We start from the raw sequence: 19123 nt of genomic DNA on the forward strand, positions 1-19123 counted from the left end.
GACAGTGACATTATTAAAATGTCAATAATGACAGTGACACCGCCAAAAGAAGTACTTTTTTCTTGTCTATGTTTAAAATTGAGTACTTTTTTATAATACTACCTTATGCCCGCGACTTCAACAGCGGTGTGGACAAGATCTGTCCCGCAGAGCATAAATATTTCACAACCAATATAAAGGACAGATAAAGGGTAGTTTATAGAATTTTCGCTAAATTCTGTAACTGGATGAGTTCTAGAAATGTACAGATTATCCAAACAAGTGATAAATTGCATAGCATATCCAGTTTAGTAGTCAAGCGGATGTAGTGCAGTGTTTTTCTAGCGGGTAGGTTTAATATCACGGCCACAGAACATCTATACTCCTACATCACGGCAGACTACTGAATATTATGTAGTAACACGTTACCCTTGTTTTTATCATAAATAAAATAATAGACACAAAATTTCATAAATTGTTTAATAGCAATAGACAAATATATTGCGTATGATCTAATAAAAATACAACATGTTTTAACATTTTATATGGAATTAATTTTATTTGTTTGTATGGTGTCAATCCAGTCTCTGCAAAAAGTTGAGTATTGTCTATAACAGAAATATAATAAGACTCTCATAAACAGTATTATCACTAAATAAAGAAAATCAAACTTATTGTACCGCTTTATTGAGACATAATATCTAAGGAGAAAAGTGATAATATTAAACATTTATGTTAGAATGCAAATTGGACTTTAAGTAATTAAATTTTATAATAACTGACCCGGGTAAATGCTTTATAGAAGAAAAAAAGTCGATAGGATGGTAAAATATTCGTTTTTTAGTAATTTATTTTACACAATTATCAGTCATTTTGTAATAAATGATTGTCCTGATAAGTCTATATAAGTATTTATGTCCAGTATCAATATATGCATTTTTTATTTAAAGCAAAATAAGTAGTTACTTAACAATTTAAAAAATAGATTGTTTGTAGGCACGTTGCTTTTGAACATAATTTAAGTAATATCGACGTTCCATCAAATATTATACTCAGGCACTAAACCTTGGTGTTCCTACTCAATTACTTCATAAATAATTACTTCAGGGCTTCCGCTAAAACTGACGCATTATACGTTTTCGTTTTTGGTTTTAAAGTTGTGTGTGCATGCGTGCGGACGGGCGCATGGATCGTTCGCGCGGAGCAGGCGCCGCTCGCGTACGGTTTTTTAAAATCAGTTGAATTCCACCACTAGAGGTGAGCAAAACATATCACTAAAGTGAAAAGAGAGAGATATATCTTTTGAACTCAGTGATATATATCACTCTTTTAGCTCAGTAGCTCTGTAACGATATATAAAGAAAAAAGATTTTAATTAAGTGTTTAATACGTAACCGTAACTGTTATGTATATCAATCAATGCATTTGACACAAATCAGACTCTCTCAGTCAGTCGCTCATTTGACTTATCACTCACTCGCGAGCGAGTATAACACTGTTGAGTTGAAGAAGATCTTATAACGAAATCGTATGGACCTATGAACTCAATCATGTGACGCGGATATAAAGATATAATTCAAAATCGTCGGAGATCGGAGATATATATCTTTTATATCACTCACTCGCGAGCTACTCATTTCTATCCGCCACAACACACCACGTTGTCGCATGCGACTGTCGCCCGCGGCGGGTCCCAGGCTATCTGGGGCGAACGCCCGCTCCGTGCACACGAGCCAGTTTTAGCGGTCGCTATAAGTTATATGCGAGTTGACCAACTTCAAATCTACAACCCTTATATGTTACTTTACACGTCAGTGAATATCAACACTATTACACAATGTATCCGGGATTATAACAGGCAAATATACTGAAACATAGAAAATATTATTAAAATCCGCAACAATTATCAAAATATTTTGTCTATCACTCAATAAATAGCAAACCGACTACGTTTCTAGCAACAAACCTATAGTTGAGCAAAAATAAATACAGTTTATTCATCCCTATATTAAGGCAGAAGGAGACTGCCTCCACACGGTCACACTTCCGACTTGGTATAACGTTTGAAGTTCGAATGTATGATTTTAACAATATTTCAAGATGGCTGAACATTTGTATGCCCCTCTTGTATAAATGTAACAAATCTTTGTATAAAAAAACATAATAATCGTCTCGTAACTTCATTAGATCTCAATGTTTTTACAAAGTACATCTAACCTAGCTTTCACGATAATATTAATTTTAATTTCTTCGCCTCATATTTACTTATATTTTTATCGTCTTGACGTTCATACTATCTAAATCGAGATAAAGACTATTCACCATAGTTACTATACAATTATACATTCAACTTTTAGTTACTGATTATAGCTTTTAATGTCAGTCATATCACCAAGATAACAGGTCTTTATTATTTACCGATATGCAAGCGTTTATGTCGTGGGACTCAGTATTCGCTTAATTTTGCAATAATCTTCAAATGCCGCCATTGTTTTATACGAAGAATAATAAGGTCCATTTCAATTTTATAGGTACAAATCGGTGCATAGTATAATGTAAGAAATACATTAGGAATTTTAAAATTTATATTGTATACAAATTGGGAAATTATTGCTTAATTGGCAGTACTTTATATTTTTGTATATCATACACTCATTCCCTAATTTGTAAATCAGTATGAAATTATAGCTATGTTTCTCTATTATATGCTTATCTTATGTCAGACCTTCATTTTTTAATCTTTTATAATTTTAGGACAGTGATTTTAACATATCAGATTTATTTACAGTAAATATAATGAATGTAGGCTGCAAATTTTTCTATGAATTAGACGTTCAGCAATTTCCCTTTTGAAATAATAAATGAAACTAAACTTTATATATTTTGGGCCCAGGAGTTAAGAACTTAGAAATTAAGTTATTTTAAATGAAAAATTGTACAGATCTGAGAAAAAAATTAGAAGCCCGTCTTTTCATATACGCAATACAAAATATTTCGTTCGAAGAACCATTTTTTGTTGCCATATTCATGTAAGGAGAAAATCTTTACCAACTTCAAATAGGAGTAAAGTCCTGCGTAAGGTCTACAACAGTTGCTGCTGACCCTGAGGACTACGCCTCATATAATCTTCAATCCAGAACACAGCTGCTTTACATTCTATTTTATAATTGTATTTATAAGGCAAAAATTAGACATTTATCACCTTAAAAATGATTCGATTTCTAAACTTAAATCGACTTAAGGAGGATTCCAAATAGAGATTATGTATTTTTAATTACTTAGACCGCATATGGGCAACCGTTGGCCTCGAGACTTCGTTAAAATCCTGCAACTTGGCTCCCATTTTTACAAAGGACATGGACAGGTTGCAAAGGAAAGGTGCCCATACCTGTCTTAGACGACGTATTATCTATGATTATTATCTACAACTTTCAGATATTTAACATTTAGAAACTGAATGAAATAATAATTTATCAAACATTACTTTAATTTTAACATCTGGGCCCAAAATTTATAATTTATTTTTTAAATTCCTTCGTATGGATTCGTTTGACTGCGGTCCTACAAGATTTAGGATAAGTCATGTATTCCTTGAAGCTGCCTTTCACTCTCGCCATAAACACTTCCAGATTGTACTTAGCAGGAAAAGGCAAGTCAGGTAAACATGTACTGAAAATGCAGAGCTTATTATTATATTATTGAATATAAACTATACCAAATAAAGGCACATAATTTTAGATCATTTTGTAACCATTCTTATGCATAGTATCTTATTTCACGTAAGTATATCTTAATAAATTCATTTCATAACATGTTAGAAGCATTAAAACTTAATTAATACAAAATAGGATCTCTCACGTCATTGCTTCTAACCTCCAAATTATACCAAAAATCATACCGACGACGAATTGGCAATAACTCGGAACTCAAAAAACGCTACTTTACATAGAAGAAACACTACTTTAAAAAGACATAGAACGTATTGCCACACTTAATATTTTGCTCAATTTTGAACCTAAGGACCTGGTGACTTAAGGACGACCTGCGATACGTCATTTCCAAAATAAGTCCAAATATGGAAAAATCACTTTTTCGTAAAAATTGAGATACGAGTCATTGTTACTGCATCGTCGATACATAGGTACATTTCGTATTATAGCTGTATACATAATAATTTATTGCGGATCTGATACAACTAGATAATATATATTATTGCTTGGACGATACCAAGCAACCTACTCTTAACTCTACTAAATATTGGCATAAAATAAAAAATATATCTCTATTCACTCGAGGCACATTATATTATGTCACATACACATAACTATCGTAACTAAAATGTAACACTTAAATCGACGGTTAATCAAGTTGTCATAAAGCAGGGTTTCTCAAAGTTAAAATTCCACGTACGCTCATACGTTTCTCAAAACAATGGCGATCTTGGTAATTTCTGTAGTAAAATAGTTGCAGATAGAAAAAAATAAGATATTGTATGATAAAATACTACAAAAAAGAGCAATAGATGTAATTTTTAATTGTAATGCTTGTTTTTGGACAAAATTCAGCTGATTCTATGAAGAATTTTGTTTCAGTTTTGTCCATCAAGTTGCGTCTGGTATTATTATTAAGTAAAATATATCTCCGCCATGAACTGTCGTACACAAAGGTTCGCGTAACCCACTTTGAGAAACCCTGTATAAAGTAATGCACGGTAATGATATTCATTTAAAGTACTAATAGAGTATCTTAAATCGTGGCAAGAGTCGTACCACTAGAAAAATCTTTACAAGTTACAAACGTTAAGTATAAGTGAAGGCAGTAGGGAGGTTGGGATAATATGTACGCTGATATGAGACACTTGCCAAGGTTTTCGTATTTTTGTTCCGTAATTCAAAGCAGCCCCGAGACGATCCATCGCGATTGACGATATTTCCACGACATTAGTTAGTAAGGCGATTGTATGCACTGTATAGTGTTAAATCGCATTTGACGCAGTATTCGCTGGCCTATACATAGTCAATCATACAACAAACTTACCACAAGTCAAAGCTTTTGAGGGTTGAATATCGATTTAACTATTATTAGTTCGCTAATTTCAAAATGGCCGTAAGATCAGTTCAAATAACATCTCCATTCATGAACCATATTCTTATATAGCGAACCAACATGACCTCAAATTGATAAGTCAAATAGTGGGGGCGCCACTATCGACCATTTAAACCTTGTCAGTTTGTAAGTCGCGATAGATCGTCGAGGGGGCGCGCTAGTGTCAGAAGGGGCGGTCGGGGAAGGGGTGGAAATAAAGAGGGTTGTCGTGAGGTCAGTCGGAGTCGCTGCCGGAGTCCGACAGGCAGAGGTCGTCGTTGAGCACGTCGCTAGGCAGCGTGGGGTTGCTGGCGTTACCTGAAATAGTTATATTATATTTTATATATAAAATTCTCGTGTCACAATGTTAGTTAACGTACTCCTCTGAAACGGCTTTACCGATTTTCACCAAATTTTATATGCATATTCAGTAGGTTTGAGAATCGGCTACTATCTATTTTCATACCCCTAAGTGATAAGGGTTGTTCACCCTTAACTTTTTTTTATGGCAACACAACGTTTGCTGGGTCAGCTAGTATTATATAAACACACATACATTATAATAATATATTTATATTAAACTCTCTGACACTCAAAGTCATGACTGTCTGTGTCCAAAATACAAGAAAATAAAATTAAAATAAACATAAATAATAGCAATGACGACGGTTTGTGTTACCGCCTATTAAGAAGCGATAATGCAGACACTCCGACATATTAATATGAGGTACGAAACGTAAGTAAATAAAAAAAACACCATTGAGGGCGCTGCTATTTGTGAAGAGTAACTAATACTTTGAAAACCAAAAATTGTCAAACATGGATCTTTGATAGACAAAAATTTGGATACGCTGATTATTAAGAATGGGCATAAGATAGTCTAATATGTATCTCATCTGGTTTTGAATAAAATAGCAACACAGAAGTCCCTCACAAACAATAGGTGTCGGGGTAATACTTTGGTCGAATCATATGGGTTTTGCCACCTCAGACACACGCTATGTTACTTATACTATAGTCGGATTAATAATTGGGTGTCCAAAATGTGTTGTTAACCTACCAAGAAAATCAAACCTATCAATAAAATACGTTTCAAATGGTAGTTTCATATTTTTGACGATATTAAAGTGATATTATTATATATATATAATCCTGAACTTACCACTGACTGACTGACATGCCGTTCTCCATGTTGCCGTCTAGGAGCGACTTTGTTGTCTATGGCGGGTTTTCTCCTCTCCCCCCCGAGGCAAAGGGAAAAATATGAGATGCCATAGATTCAAGATGGCGGCCGATTTAAAATTTTTAACTTTTTTATTTATTGACTTTACGCAGATGTTTGTTTCTTTTTCGAATAATATTCGGGTGGGCGTTACGATGAAATTGGAAAAAAATGAAAAACCAAGATGGCCGCCGAGATATTTCAGTTTGAAATTTTTCAATTTTCGAGGTGTTTTTGGGAGGTCGTATCTCTTGGGATTTTTAATATTTTGTTGCCATTTTTTTAAATTTTCTCGGATATATCCTCAATTTTGCCAAATCGGATTTATTTTTTTTTTCAACAAGATGGCGGGTCGTCTGTTAGGCGATTTGTAAAATGTACGAAAAAACGGATTTTTTGAAGTGAAATATTCGGAGGTTGGCAACGTTTGAGCTATTTGGTTTGTTCGGGGCGGTCGTGGGGCTCGGTCCGAAGTGTTGCCAGGTTTGAGTTTTTTTCTCCCCACTCTTACAAGTTTTCAAACTTTTCATTCAAAAATATGAAAAGTAGAAGGAGAAATATTTTTGATGAACATTTTTCACAGGAATATTTTTTTTGGCTGTCGTAATGACATTTGACCATTTTCGTCGATGTCGACTGGCAACACTGGCCGCAGGAATTTTTTTTCAGTTTTACGAAAAATCGACTTCATCGACCTGAAGGAGTGGTGGGGGGTGGGTTTGATGTATGAGTGGAATTTTTTGTTTGCCTCCGTGTCTATGGGAAAAATCTGAAACTTTCAAAATTCAAGATGGCGGCCGAGCTGGATTGGGCAACTTTTTTTTTATTTTGCACCTATCCAAGATCGGTATCGTTTCCGGCTAATTTGAGGGCGACTGATACGATGAAATTAGAAAAAGTTGAAAAAACAAGATGGCCGCCGAGATACTTGAGTTTGAAAATTTTCATTTTTCGAGGTGTGTTCGCGGGGTGGCACTGATGTGTTTTTTTTAATATTTTTTTGATTTTTTTCGTTTTTTTTCTCGGATATATGCTCAATTTTACCAAATCGGATTTATTTATTTTTTTAACCAGATGGCGGATCGTTCGTCAGGCAATTTGTAAAATGTATGAAAAAACGCATTTTTTGAAGTGAAATATTTTGAGGTTGGCAACATTTTAGCGAATCGCCTTGTATGGGGCGGTTGTGGAGCGTGACTTGAAGTGTTTCCAGGTTTAGGTTTTTTTTTCTTTGTTCATACTTTTTTTGGAACTTTCCATTCAAAAATGTAAAAAGTAGAAGGAGAAACATTTATAATAAAAATATTTTACATGGGTATTTGTCAGGGGGGTCGTAATGACATTTGACCATTTTCATCCAAATTAACTGGCAACACTGGGAGCTAGATTTTTTTTTCACTTTTTTGACATTTCGAGTAGCCCAGCCTAAACTATTGGTGGGGGGTAGTAATAATGTATAAGATATTTTTTCGGTATATTATGGTGGTTATAGGAAAAATGGGAAACATACAAAATTCAAGATGGCGGCCCCCCTGCGATTTTCAATTTTTTTTTATTCTGCGCGCCTACCTGAGATTGGTGTCATTTTCGGCTAATTGTGGGACGACTGTTACGATAAAATTAGAAAAAATTGGAAAAACAAGATGGCCGCCGAGATATTTGAGTTTGAAATCTTTCATTTTTCGAGGTGTGTTTGTGGGGTCGTAGCGCGGTGGTTATATTAATATTTTTTCGATATTTTTGTTTTATTGGCCGGATTGTATCCTCAATATTATCATATGGCAATATTATTTTTTTAAAATCAGATGGCGCATCTTGTTTCAGCCATTTTGTAAAATGTATGAAAAAATGCATTTTTCGAAGTGAAATATTTTGAGGTTGGCAACATTTGAGCGAGGCGCTTTGTATCGGGCAGTCATGGAGCTCGGCTCGAAGTGTTGCCAGGTGAAGTATTTTTTTTCATCTTTCATACATTTTTTGGAACTTTTCATTCAAAAATGTAAAAAGTAGAAGGAGAAATATTTTTAATGATTTTTTTTCACAGGACTATTTTTTTTGGGTGCCGTAATGACATTTGATCATTTTCATCTTAATCAACTGGCAACACTGGGATACAGAATTTTTTTTCATGATTTTCACTTTTTGAGTACTTGGGCGGAAACCGTAGACAGAGCATATAAGTTATGTATGGGAGATATTTTTTATTTCAAATGGACCCTATGTAAAAAATCGAAAATCCAATGTTGCCATATACAAAAAAAATGTTTTCATACAAATGCATTTTCTACAGGATTATCGAAGATTTCAGGCTGTTGCCACCATTTGACGTCATTTTTTTGTACGAGACGCTTAATGGCACTTATAGACTGTACCAATGTGTAAAAAAATATTTCAGTGTTGCCATACAAAAAATAAAAATTTTCATACATGTGCATTTTTGTATGTCACATTTCAAGCTGTTGTAAATTTTTGACAACGTTATAATGTATGACGCGTTTGTATGTACTAATAGACTGCACATTTTGGTAAAAAAATATTTTTGTGTTGCCATACAAAAAATATTAATTTTCATACATATATATTTTTGTACGTAATATTTCAAGCTGTTGTCTTGTATTGGTAACATTAGAATGTATGAGGCGTTTGTTGGTACTAATATTGTGCACATTTTGATTAAAAAATATCTTAGTGTTGCCATACAAAAAATAATAATTTTCATACATTTGTATTTTTGTATGTGGTGTTTCGGGCTGTTGTCTCCCTTTAAAGACCACCACCATCATGCCCAGCATCACTTAACGTCAGTTTTCTGTATGAGGCGTTTAATGGTACTTATAGACTGTACATATTGGTGGAAAAATATTTCAGTGTTGCCATACAAAAAATAATAATTTTCATACATGTGCATTTTTGTATGGCACATTTCAAGCTGTTGTTTCCTTTTGATGTCATTCCAATGTATGAGACGTTTGTAGATACTAGAAGTATTAACATTTGGGTAAAATAATATTTCAGTGTTCCCATACAAAAAATAATAATTTTCATACATATGCATTTTTGTATGTAATATTTCAAGCTTTTGTATATTTTTGACAACCTTATAATGTATGACGCGATTGTAGGTACTAATAGACTTCACATTTTGGTAACAAAATATTTAAGTGTTGCCATATAAAAAATAATATTTTTCATATATATGTGTTTTTGTATGCAATATTTCAAGATGTTGTCTTCTGTTGATATCATTAGAATGTATGAGGCGTTTGTAGGTACTAATATTCTGCACATTTTGATAAAAAAATATTTTAGTGTGGCCATACAAAAAATAGTAATTTTCATACATTTGTATTTTTGTATGTGGTATTTCGTGCTGTTGTCTCCCTTTAAAGACCACCACCACCAAGCCCAGCATCACTAAACATCCGTTTTCTGTATGAGGCGTTTAATGGTAGTTATAGACTGTATAAATTGGTGGAAAATTATTTCAGTGTTGCCATATAAAAAATAATAATTTTCATACAAGTGTATTTTTGTATGTAATATTTAAAACTGTTGTCTCCTTTTGAAGTTATTACCTAATACGTGGCGTTGTTAGCTACTAACAGTTTGAACCATAGATATATTATACTAATAGATTGGCAATCCGAAAGAGTCAGAGCATAGTATACGTATGTGTTAGAGCGAGATAGACAGGCGAGACATTATTAACATTATAAAAATAAATAAAATTAAAATTAGGTTAAAACCTTTCACTCGAAAAATAATGCTGGCCACATATTTAATTGGCTGTAACGCTGTATTCGTGATTTAAAAAAATAAACAAAAGGGTATTATGGCGGGAAACGGCAGATGTCAAGGACGATGTTTGTGGAGGTCTTGGAAATAAATAAAAATAACTAGGTTGATTCAAGTCTTCCATTGGAGATACCCCCAACAATTCAGCCAGTGGGATCGGGTGCGTAAAACTGCGTAAGTTAATTTATTCGATATATTTAAATACAACAAATTAAGAATCGATACAAATGTTGGTTGGCACAGATTGTTTTAAGTTTGCTATCTGAGTTTATTAAATAGATATATAGTAGCCTAGCCGGGCGTTTTTCAGGAATTTGATTTGATTTTGGGTCAAATGTTTTTGTTTTCATTTTACCTTAATTTGATATAAATCATAATAACACTATATTAGAAGTTCTTACTTACACAGTCGAGATATAAAATGGCAGTACCGTTGTTATGAGCAAATGTTATATTTGTTTAGAAGAACTTTAATGTTATAAGACAATTTTTGCAGGCTTCAAATTATTAATATTTCGTGATACATTTAACACCTCACGTTTTGGAGTATATGTTAAATATTTACTAGGGTTCATTGTGCGGATAATATCCGAATGTAATTATTGAATTTTAAAATTATCGATGTTATATTGTTTAACATTATATTATCCGTATAATAATAATGGGATTAGGTTATAAAAAGTTTGTTCTATTCCTAAGTGTCCATTACGTTACGGACAATTGGAAAAGTATGGTTACAGCTTGTACTTACTTACTTACATTTTTAAATAGAATTAATTGCAAGTTTTATTTTTGTTTTCATGTTAATATTGGATCAAACAATGAAGAATACCTGTGGTCTTTGGAATGTAATAATAACGGACTGGGCATTCAACACTATTAAAAGCACCTGTTACCATTTCGAAGGAGAAGAATTACGATTCATAAGATATGAAAGAAGAAAAGCAAGACAAATTGTTTAGATTATTTGGAGAGAATTTGATGGTTATCGGTTACAGGGTTTATAAGTATATATTTCGGAATTAATTTGTGAGTCGTTTAAAAATGTATATGATTTAATCTTAATGAGCTAACTTATTGGTATGTTGAGAAAGCAATAACTGGTTTGAAATTTTTTTATGACTTGAGTTTTTGAATATTCTATTTATTTTAGTTTAATTCGTTGTATGTGTTAAATTGTTTGTGGCTTAAGTTACCTATATGAATTTTACCCGTGATTATACTTTTTGGAGTGTAGCTCTACCATGCACATAGCAGGAAGGGGCGTAAGATGTTAGATTCTATTCTTACGTATTAATTTATAATTATTTATTAACAGACACAGACACAGATTTTGTGGATGTGGTATGTAGTCAAATAAAGGATACAAAATGTATTAATCTTCAACATTTTTGTGACTTTAAAAGAGGGGTAAAATATAAGATTTACTAAAGAAGGGCCATAATCTATTAGGTATATTTGGATATTTTTAAAGGATGGACAGGATAAATATGATATACGAGTACGATTTACAAAAGAAGGATATAATATAAGAGGTATATTTTCTGCACTGCTCTGCTCCTATTGATTGTAGCGTGATGAAAAGTATACTATAACCAGCTCAGGAGTATGAAAAATAATTGTATCAAGTTTCGTTAAAATCCGTCGAGTAGTTTTTTTTTCTATAACGGTTATATAGACAGACAGACAAAAATTTTAATGATTGCATTCTTGACATCAGTATCAATCCCTAAATACCCCCTGATAGTTATTTTGGAAATATATTTCTTGTACAGAATTGACCTCTCTATAGATTTATTATAAGTATAGAATTAATATAGATAATATAATATATAGAAATAATGTATGACGCGTTTTTATGTACTAATAGACTACACATTTTGGTAAAAAAATATTTTAGTGTTGTCATACAAGAAATAACAATTTTTATAAATAGTTATTTTTGTATATAATATTTGTCTCAAGCTTTTGTCTCCTTATTATGTCTTTAAAATGTATGGCTTATAGACAAAAAAATCACGACCCAAATTCTTGGTAATTTGCAAATATTAACTCATATCTTTTCCAAACAGCCCCAAACAGAATTAATAAAACTTCAATATCGGGTAAAAAATGTAAAAAAAATTTGCACGCAAAACTAAAGAAGACAACCGTTTCGCGAGCTGCTTTAGCAGCGAGCGCACACAAGCGATACCTAGTAACCAATATAATTGTAGTAATATAACCAATATATCTAACAAAGCAATATAAACTTATGAAATATAGTACAATAATTATTTTAAGTTAATTTACTTAATTTAACATTAATTAATAACATAAATATGTATTCCTGCCAAGTATTGTGTGTGTGTGTGTGTGTGTGTGTGTGTGTGTGTGTGTATAGATATATGCATGTAATGTATGATATATATGAGAACTGTAGTAGTGATTCTGTCTCTTCGTAGCTGAGAGTTTGTAAATAATTAGTTAACGCTTTTTTAAATTCAAAATAAGACATTTTATTAAGCTATTGCATAGCTTCTATCGCGGGCCTTGAGCGTAACCGAATCCAGAAATTCCGTAACGAAAAAACCTAACACCCCCCACTCCGACCGGCAGAGCGGTGATACTTTTTAGTATATAGTAGCGATCTGTGCGCCCCGGGGCGCGCACGCCAGTTGACGGGTTAATGACTTTTTGCATACTGCATAAATAAAATAAATATATAATTGTAATTGCATAAGTTGATAAAAAATGCTATGCAATAGCTTTACCGCGGCGGTCTCCGAGTGCCACACGTATTTTTTTTTATGTTTTATTTTATTATATAATTGAGCTGCACGTTGTTGTATTGCGTGCTAGCAAACAAAGTGTTCGTTTGAGGGACTGGGGCAATGACATATTTTCTTGTCCTTTGCAAGTTAGAATAGTCATACGATAGTGTTTTATGTTGTTTGTAGTATATATAGCTTTTTAACTGTTAGTAAATTGCTAATAGAGTAGAGATATTTTAAGTGTTGTTTACCGTTGGTGAGCGAGTGGTGTGCGGAGGAGTCGTTGTCGTCGCTGTCGCTGCCGCTGTCGCTATCGCTACCGCTATCGCTCGACGAGCTGGACGAACTGTCCTCTTGCCGGGCCGCCTGCGGATACATTGGAAATATGTTAGGTTAGGTAGGTAATTTCTATGTCACGCTCTTGGTGTTCCTGTAGTATGTGTTTAATTTTGTTCTAAGCTTACAATTTAAATGATCTATAAGGATTTTTATTAGTGTTCAAAGCATATCTATTATCAACTTCAGGACTTCTGTTACCTGCAGTGGGCACTTAAAATTACTCTGCATTCGTTACTAAAATCACAAAGTCTGAATTTTCAGTTGTTAATTGTTATCACTGGATTCCATGAAATAAACCTTGGTTTTAGATCCCCTCTAAAAAAATATCCATGCAAAAAAAATAGATATCTGTAATAGAATTTAGTTGAGACTTGAGAACAACGATTATAACAGTATTTTGGAATACTTGGTCATCGGCAGGTGCAGAGACGAAAGTCCAACGAAGGAAAGTAAAAAGAGTGGCAGCCATAATTGTAATAGCCCTGATATTGTTAGCAATACTATTTACCTCGCTGAAGCACGACCACATTCGCTTAGGCCGACGGCGCTCAAGATAAATATCCACCTACCCGCATACACTACAATGACATTATCTTATATATAAAAATCTCATGTCACATGTCAAATTTTATATTAATATTCAGTAGGTCTGAGAAAAGGGCTACTGTCTATTTTTCATACCCCCAAGTGATAAGGATTGTTCACCCTTAACAATTAATTTATATGGCAACACAACGTTTGCTGTGTCAGCTAGTACGTATATAAAAAAGTGCACATACCGCAGGGGGATGAGCCGGCGGCGGCGGTTGCGGCGGCTGCACGTTGTGCGCACCGTGCGCGTTATGCGCGTTGTGCGCGTTATGCGCATTGAGTGCGTTATGCGCGTTGGGGGCGTTGTGCGCATTATGCGCGTTGTGCGCGTTGGGTGCGTTATGCGCGTTGTGCGCGTGAGAGGGCGCTGGCGCGGTCGGGCGCGGCGGCTCCGGCTCGTCCAGACGGATTATCGGCAGCGACGCTTGCGTGCTGTTGCCGCCGCCAGACCACCTTTTCAGGAAAAAAAAAATTAACATATGATATAGTTACAATATAAGTCGTATATGAACATGTTGTGTGTTAAAAAATATGTCAAAACATTTATCATATTATTTTGTATTCTTTTTGGTTTGTAGTTTTACGTTGATTCACATGCTATGTTTTTTGTCATAAAATACGCCAACGTCGGTTAAGTCATACATGTATTGTGTACAATTATGTTGCTTATATGTATATCATCCTTTATAAAGGTACTTTATAAGTACCGGGAAAATTATTATAAATAATCGATGACTATATTTAACACACAATTTTTTAACCAATTCAACATGAACAAATCATTAATTATTAAAATTAATCAAAATCAAACAAATCATTAATTATTAAATTAAATTCCTAATCATATTTATAATACTTCAAGGAAAAACTTTGTATTTACTTATAAGGTATACTTATACATTATGAGATATAATTTAAGTACATACTTACTACTTATACATTAAAATATATATCGTAATATAAAGCATATTAGCTTCTTTATATGTAAAGTTTCAACTTACGGCGCCTGAGGGGGTGAAGTCTTGACGCGTTGTGGGGAACGCACCATGTTCTGAGATTTCTGCGCGCCCGCGTTGTTGAAACGCGCCTGGTTGTTAGCTGCTAGCATTGCTGCGGGGCCTGTAAATATGATAACATCTTTAAAGTATGTATTTAAGTAACTATATAGATCCTTGTGGCCGAATTTCGAGCACCCGGAAACACTGCACAACTTCATAATTTTGTCAGAGATACATACTTCAAAATTTTGTAAAGGATGCATACTTCAAATCTTGAAAGGAGTGCATACTTCAAATCTTGAAAGGAGCGCATACTTCAAATCTTGAAAGGAGTTCAAATTTCAAGTCTTGCCAAGAGCGCACTCTTCAAAATCTTGCCAGGGGCGATAAAATTTAAACCTTGTCAGAGACACAACATTCACATCTTGATCACACTCCAGGACAACCCACGATCCTAGCAACGATGCAGTATAAAATTGATTGTTGATTGCAGAAAATGTTACCATTATTGGGGTTAGTGCGGCGGTTGGTCGCGACGCGGGTGCGCGAGCTGGAGCGCTGCGTGGTGTTGGTGAAGTCCGTGATCACCGGCGTCAGCGGCCGCGGCTTCTGCATCGTCTCCTGCCTGCGATTGTCCCATTCAAATTGTTAGATAGGTGGTTGTCGCTGTAGTCCCGGGACAAGAATAAGGCTACGGTATCCCCTGCCTGTCGTAAGAGGCGACTAAAAGGGAGGCTTCTGGGGTTGTGAGCGGCAACAGTCGGAGCTCGAAACGTCCAGCAAGCGACAGATTGCTTGATTTGATAGGTGTGGTAAGAGAGACATATCGTTATAGTCGTAGAACAAACACGGATTTGCCAAAAATATGAAACTAACTTTTTATCATATTTGGATAACATATTATATTTAGATAACAGATATATATATTTGGATAACATATTGTCTAAATATTATTACTGCATTACAGAAAAAATTCTATGTATTTAGTTTTCAAATTAATCAGTCGGTATAACGATGGATTTGAAATGCGCTCATAATAAAATAACGTTTGTGAATAACTTGAAATGGCTGCTCTGAAAAGTTTGGTATTTGTTAAATCCGACTTTGTTCTACGACTATGACAATATTTTTCAGAGACATTGTAGCTTAGCCCCAAGGGGTAGCTGCGCATCTATTGCAAACTCAGTTATGAATCTAATCTTATCTGGGGTTGATAATAGTTGTCCATGGGCGGTAGTGGCCACTTACCATCTTCTATCGACTTTCTAGAATTTAATCAACATTATCAGAAGCAATAATATAAGGCTCTTTTTTAAAAGAAAATTATTAAATTCTCATTTAACAAAATAGATTCTTTGAAAATGTAATTATCGTAAATTCAATGAAACTGATTCTTTTGAACCCTTCCAAAAATTTCACATCTAGTCATTTTTGCCAAATATATATACATTTATGAATATTACCTGGTCTTTTTGACTTGAATATTGCTTGAGAGCTTTTCCAATGTGATCTCCCCAGTGACTCTGTCTATTATCAGCACACATTCTTTTGTATAGGGCCTTTGATTTCCTTTGAAAACTGTCTGTGGGACCCCGGCGCCATCTGTGTACATATTATTTCATAAAGTTTACTAAAATTTTTAATAATGTTTCTACTACCATTAAAACACATATGGTGTCCACAAAAGATTAAAAGTTTAGGGAGGCTGCAGGTATTTTAAGTACTTATATAATATATTATTTATATAGGGCTGACATGCAAAAGGAGCTCAAAACATTTGCTTTTCTGGAATTTAAAAGCGGTATTTTTGCTAACATACCTAAATGTGGCACAGTGACGGTCACTTGATTGTTTGTTCCAACGTCTACTGTGGCCATTTTGTTTACATCCACTGAAGCGGGTTTAAAGTCATCTACAAAAAAAAAGGGGTTACTAGAAATAAAAAAATACATAAAATCATTTCAATTGTATACTGTTTTGAAATAGTTTTATTTTTGTTAATTAAATGTGAGGCGAGTGATATATTTATGGACATGCAATATTTATATTTATATTTATTTACTTACATTTTATGGTATGGTACTGTGAAGCCTTATTGTTGGTGAAACTCGCACCTAACTTTAGCTCCCTCACTTCATAGTTCAAACTATGTTTATCGGCCATGTTACTCCCTACCAGCCATAAGTTTGAAGGCTGCAACAAAAAGAGATTAGTTAAAATAATTAGTAAAAAATAATAATTACTATAAGTTTAAAATTTCATTGAAAAAAGGACTTAATGGTCTAATTTTGGCATATACACTTATGCTATTAATCATGTTATACCCTTTTCTTATTTAGAAAGACTTTTTGATAATGACAAACCTGCAAATTAAATAAAAATACTGTGACTTCTAATAATGAAGCTTGCTTACATCATATCAGTATTTTTACAGCTAGTTTTTTTTAATTACCTGTATGCCTATATTTTTATGATTTGTATGACCCCATACTATAATCCAAAAAGATTGTAAGTCACTGACCTAATGTAACTAAGCTATTATATAATTTCAGAGTATATGTAAAGTCTTTCAAATATAAAAAGTAAATGAAGTTGATAGTAATTAAAGTGATGAAGGATTGGTCACAATAATCATTATAAATCCATCAATTTACAATTTATCAGTTAATGAGTTATAACTTAGCCATCCAGATTCCTTTTAAACCTACATAATTACATTTACAAATGGATTGTTTAATTATTTGTCACAATAGTTAAAGAAGTGTGTATTTTTCATTACACTATTCTTGTTGTGTAAATACTTTCTCTTTTCACACTTTTTCTTATATAGAAAATGTTAAGGAAAATTGCTACTCATGTTGACATTTTGAAAGTTTGTTCACATGTATTATACTGTGCTTGTTATACATATTACTCTTATGTCCATTCATATCTGTAGACTATTTTATTCATTCTTGGGGATAACAAATGAGTTTTTGCACAAGTTAAATTTGGTACCATACAGGTTGTGAGATTTTATAAAGGGATTTTAAAGTGTGTTGATATTTTTCTGTGATCTAAGTACACTGCTTCATTATTAAGAAATGTTGTATTATGGTCTATAAGGTTGAACATTTTTTGTGATAATTAAAGTTGTGGGAAAAAATTTATGCTGTACGTCTAGATAGCGCAAATTTAAATTTCATATAATCAGTAAAATGCATAGTGAAACAACCTTATCATCTCTCATAATTAAAAATACTGTCAATTATTGTATATAAACTGATAATATGTGTACAGATATTTTGATAAAATACTGTAAACATGGAAAGTAACATTTCACATAAGTAGCAAATGTAACCGCATTAATAATATTATTCTCATGAATATGCAAGAGTTACAGCTAAAACGATTATCTTGTTATTTTAAGTTTTCCTAATAAGTAAGCAGAGTGAAGTGCTACAGCACATTCACTTCATTTCTTTACATAATCATAGATGAAATGTTAACTTTACAGTTTTTAGTACATCTATCATCACTAACACTCGGTTATAGTGCGATTAGTACTATGCATACGTATTACATTCACTCAAATACAGCTGACAAGTTGATATTATTAAATTCTGTCACAACAAATATTCAGACACACATTTCATACAAATTTTGTAATAAAATTTTAATATACTGATTATACTTTTAAAATATACTATGATTTGCACAGTATAGGCTTTAAAAATACTACAGTATGATAAAATATGGCAAGCAATACGATAAATCTTACTCTACCTTAGATTATTTTTCCCCCAAGGTTACACGTAATCTAGTCTGCAAAAAGAAAAATCATAATCAGTACAGTATTACTCTTACGTAGCGAATTATTGCTCTGATATTACGGAGGGCAATATAAGACTAGAAAAGTCTAAATCAGCTCTCCATCAACTATTCTTTCGACCTACTTCCCATGACGGACTCGGACACGACATTTGACAGCTAATGGGATGACTCTGACAGTTCCGTGGTTCCGTTGCGTTCCAAAGAAGCATAGATGGATACAAAGAAATTCGAAATAGTATATTTCAAAAGTACTAGGTAATTACAGTTTTAATTTTGTTATGGTATATTTTTAGTTATAAAATAACTTTGTTTATTTTTATAATTATCGAATCACATCTATTATGGACTTATACATTGGTGTATTGTGTAATTTTACATATTAAAAAAAATAGAAACATATGTTAAGGTTACCTTATGCCTCAGGTAAGACCATGAAGTTATAGGTAAATATGGAGAACACACTTCGAATACCTACTTGAAGCAAAACCTATGTATCACCATCTCGCTCTCTGTGGGCAGACCCTCTCTGTCTAAGTAGGGTAACCTTT

General features: G+C 33.4%; 1 protein-coding gene across 2 annotated transcripts; it reads right to left on the reverse strand.

Annotated features, from left to right (window-relative positions):
• Positions 1 to 444: 444 nt before the first annotated feature.
• On the reverse strand, positions 445 to 18780 carry Eaf (ELL-associated factor). Of its 2 annotated transcripts, XM_073082415.1 has the most exons (10): positions 18698 to 18780; positions 18528 to 18566; positions 16829 to 16955; positions 16582 to 16674; positions 16226 to 16364; positions 15266 to 15387; positions 14766 to 14883; positions 13953 to 14217; positions 13086 to 13200; positions 445 to 5382 (listed from the first exon to the last, which is right to left on the reverse strand). In XM_073082415.1, the coding sequence occupies exons 3-10, from the start codon at positions 16923 to 16925 to the stop codon at positions 5300 to 5302; spliced, it is 1032 nt and encodes a 343-aa protein (XP_072938516.1). In that variant the 5' UTR covers positions 16926 to 16955; positions 18528 to 18566; positions 18698 to 18780; the 3' UTR covers positions 445 to 5299. The 2 variants fall into 2 exon arrangements, with proteins under 2 accessions (XP_072938516.1, XP_072938515.1); XM_073082414.1 differs by having other exon boundaries at positions 18528 to 18723.
• Between the last annotated feature and the right edge of the window lie 343 nt (positions 18781 to 19123).

The sequence above is a fragment of the Epargyreus clarus genome, unplaced genomic scaffold (genome assembly GCF_041222505.1).
Source record: "Epargyreus clarus isolate Ecla_fem2 unplaced genomic scaffold, WU_Ecla_fem_2.2 ptg000018l, whole genome shotgun sequence".
NCBI classification, from domain to species: domain Eukaryota; kingdom Metazoa; phylum Arthropoda; class Insecta; order Lepidoptera; family Hesperiidae; genus Epargyreus; species Epargyreus clarus.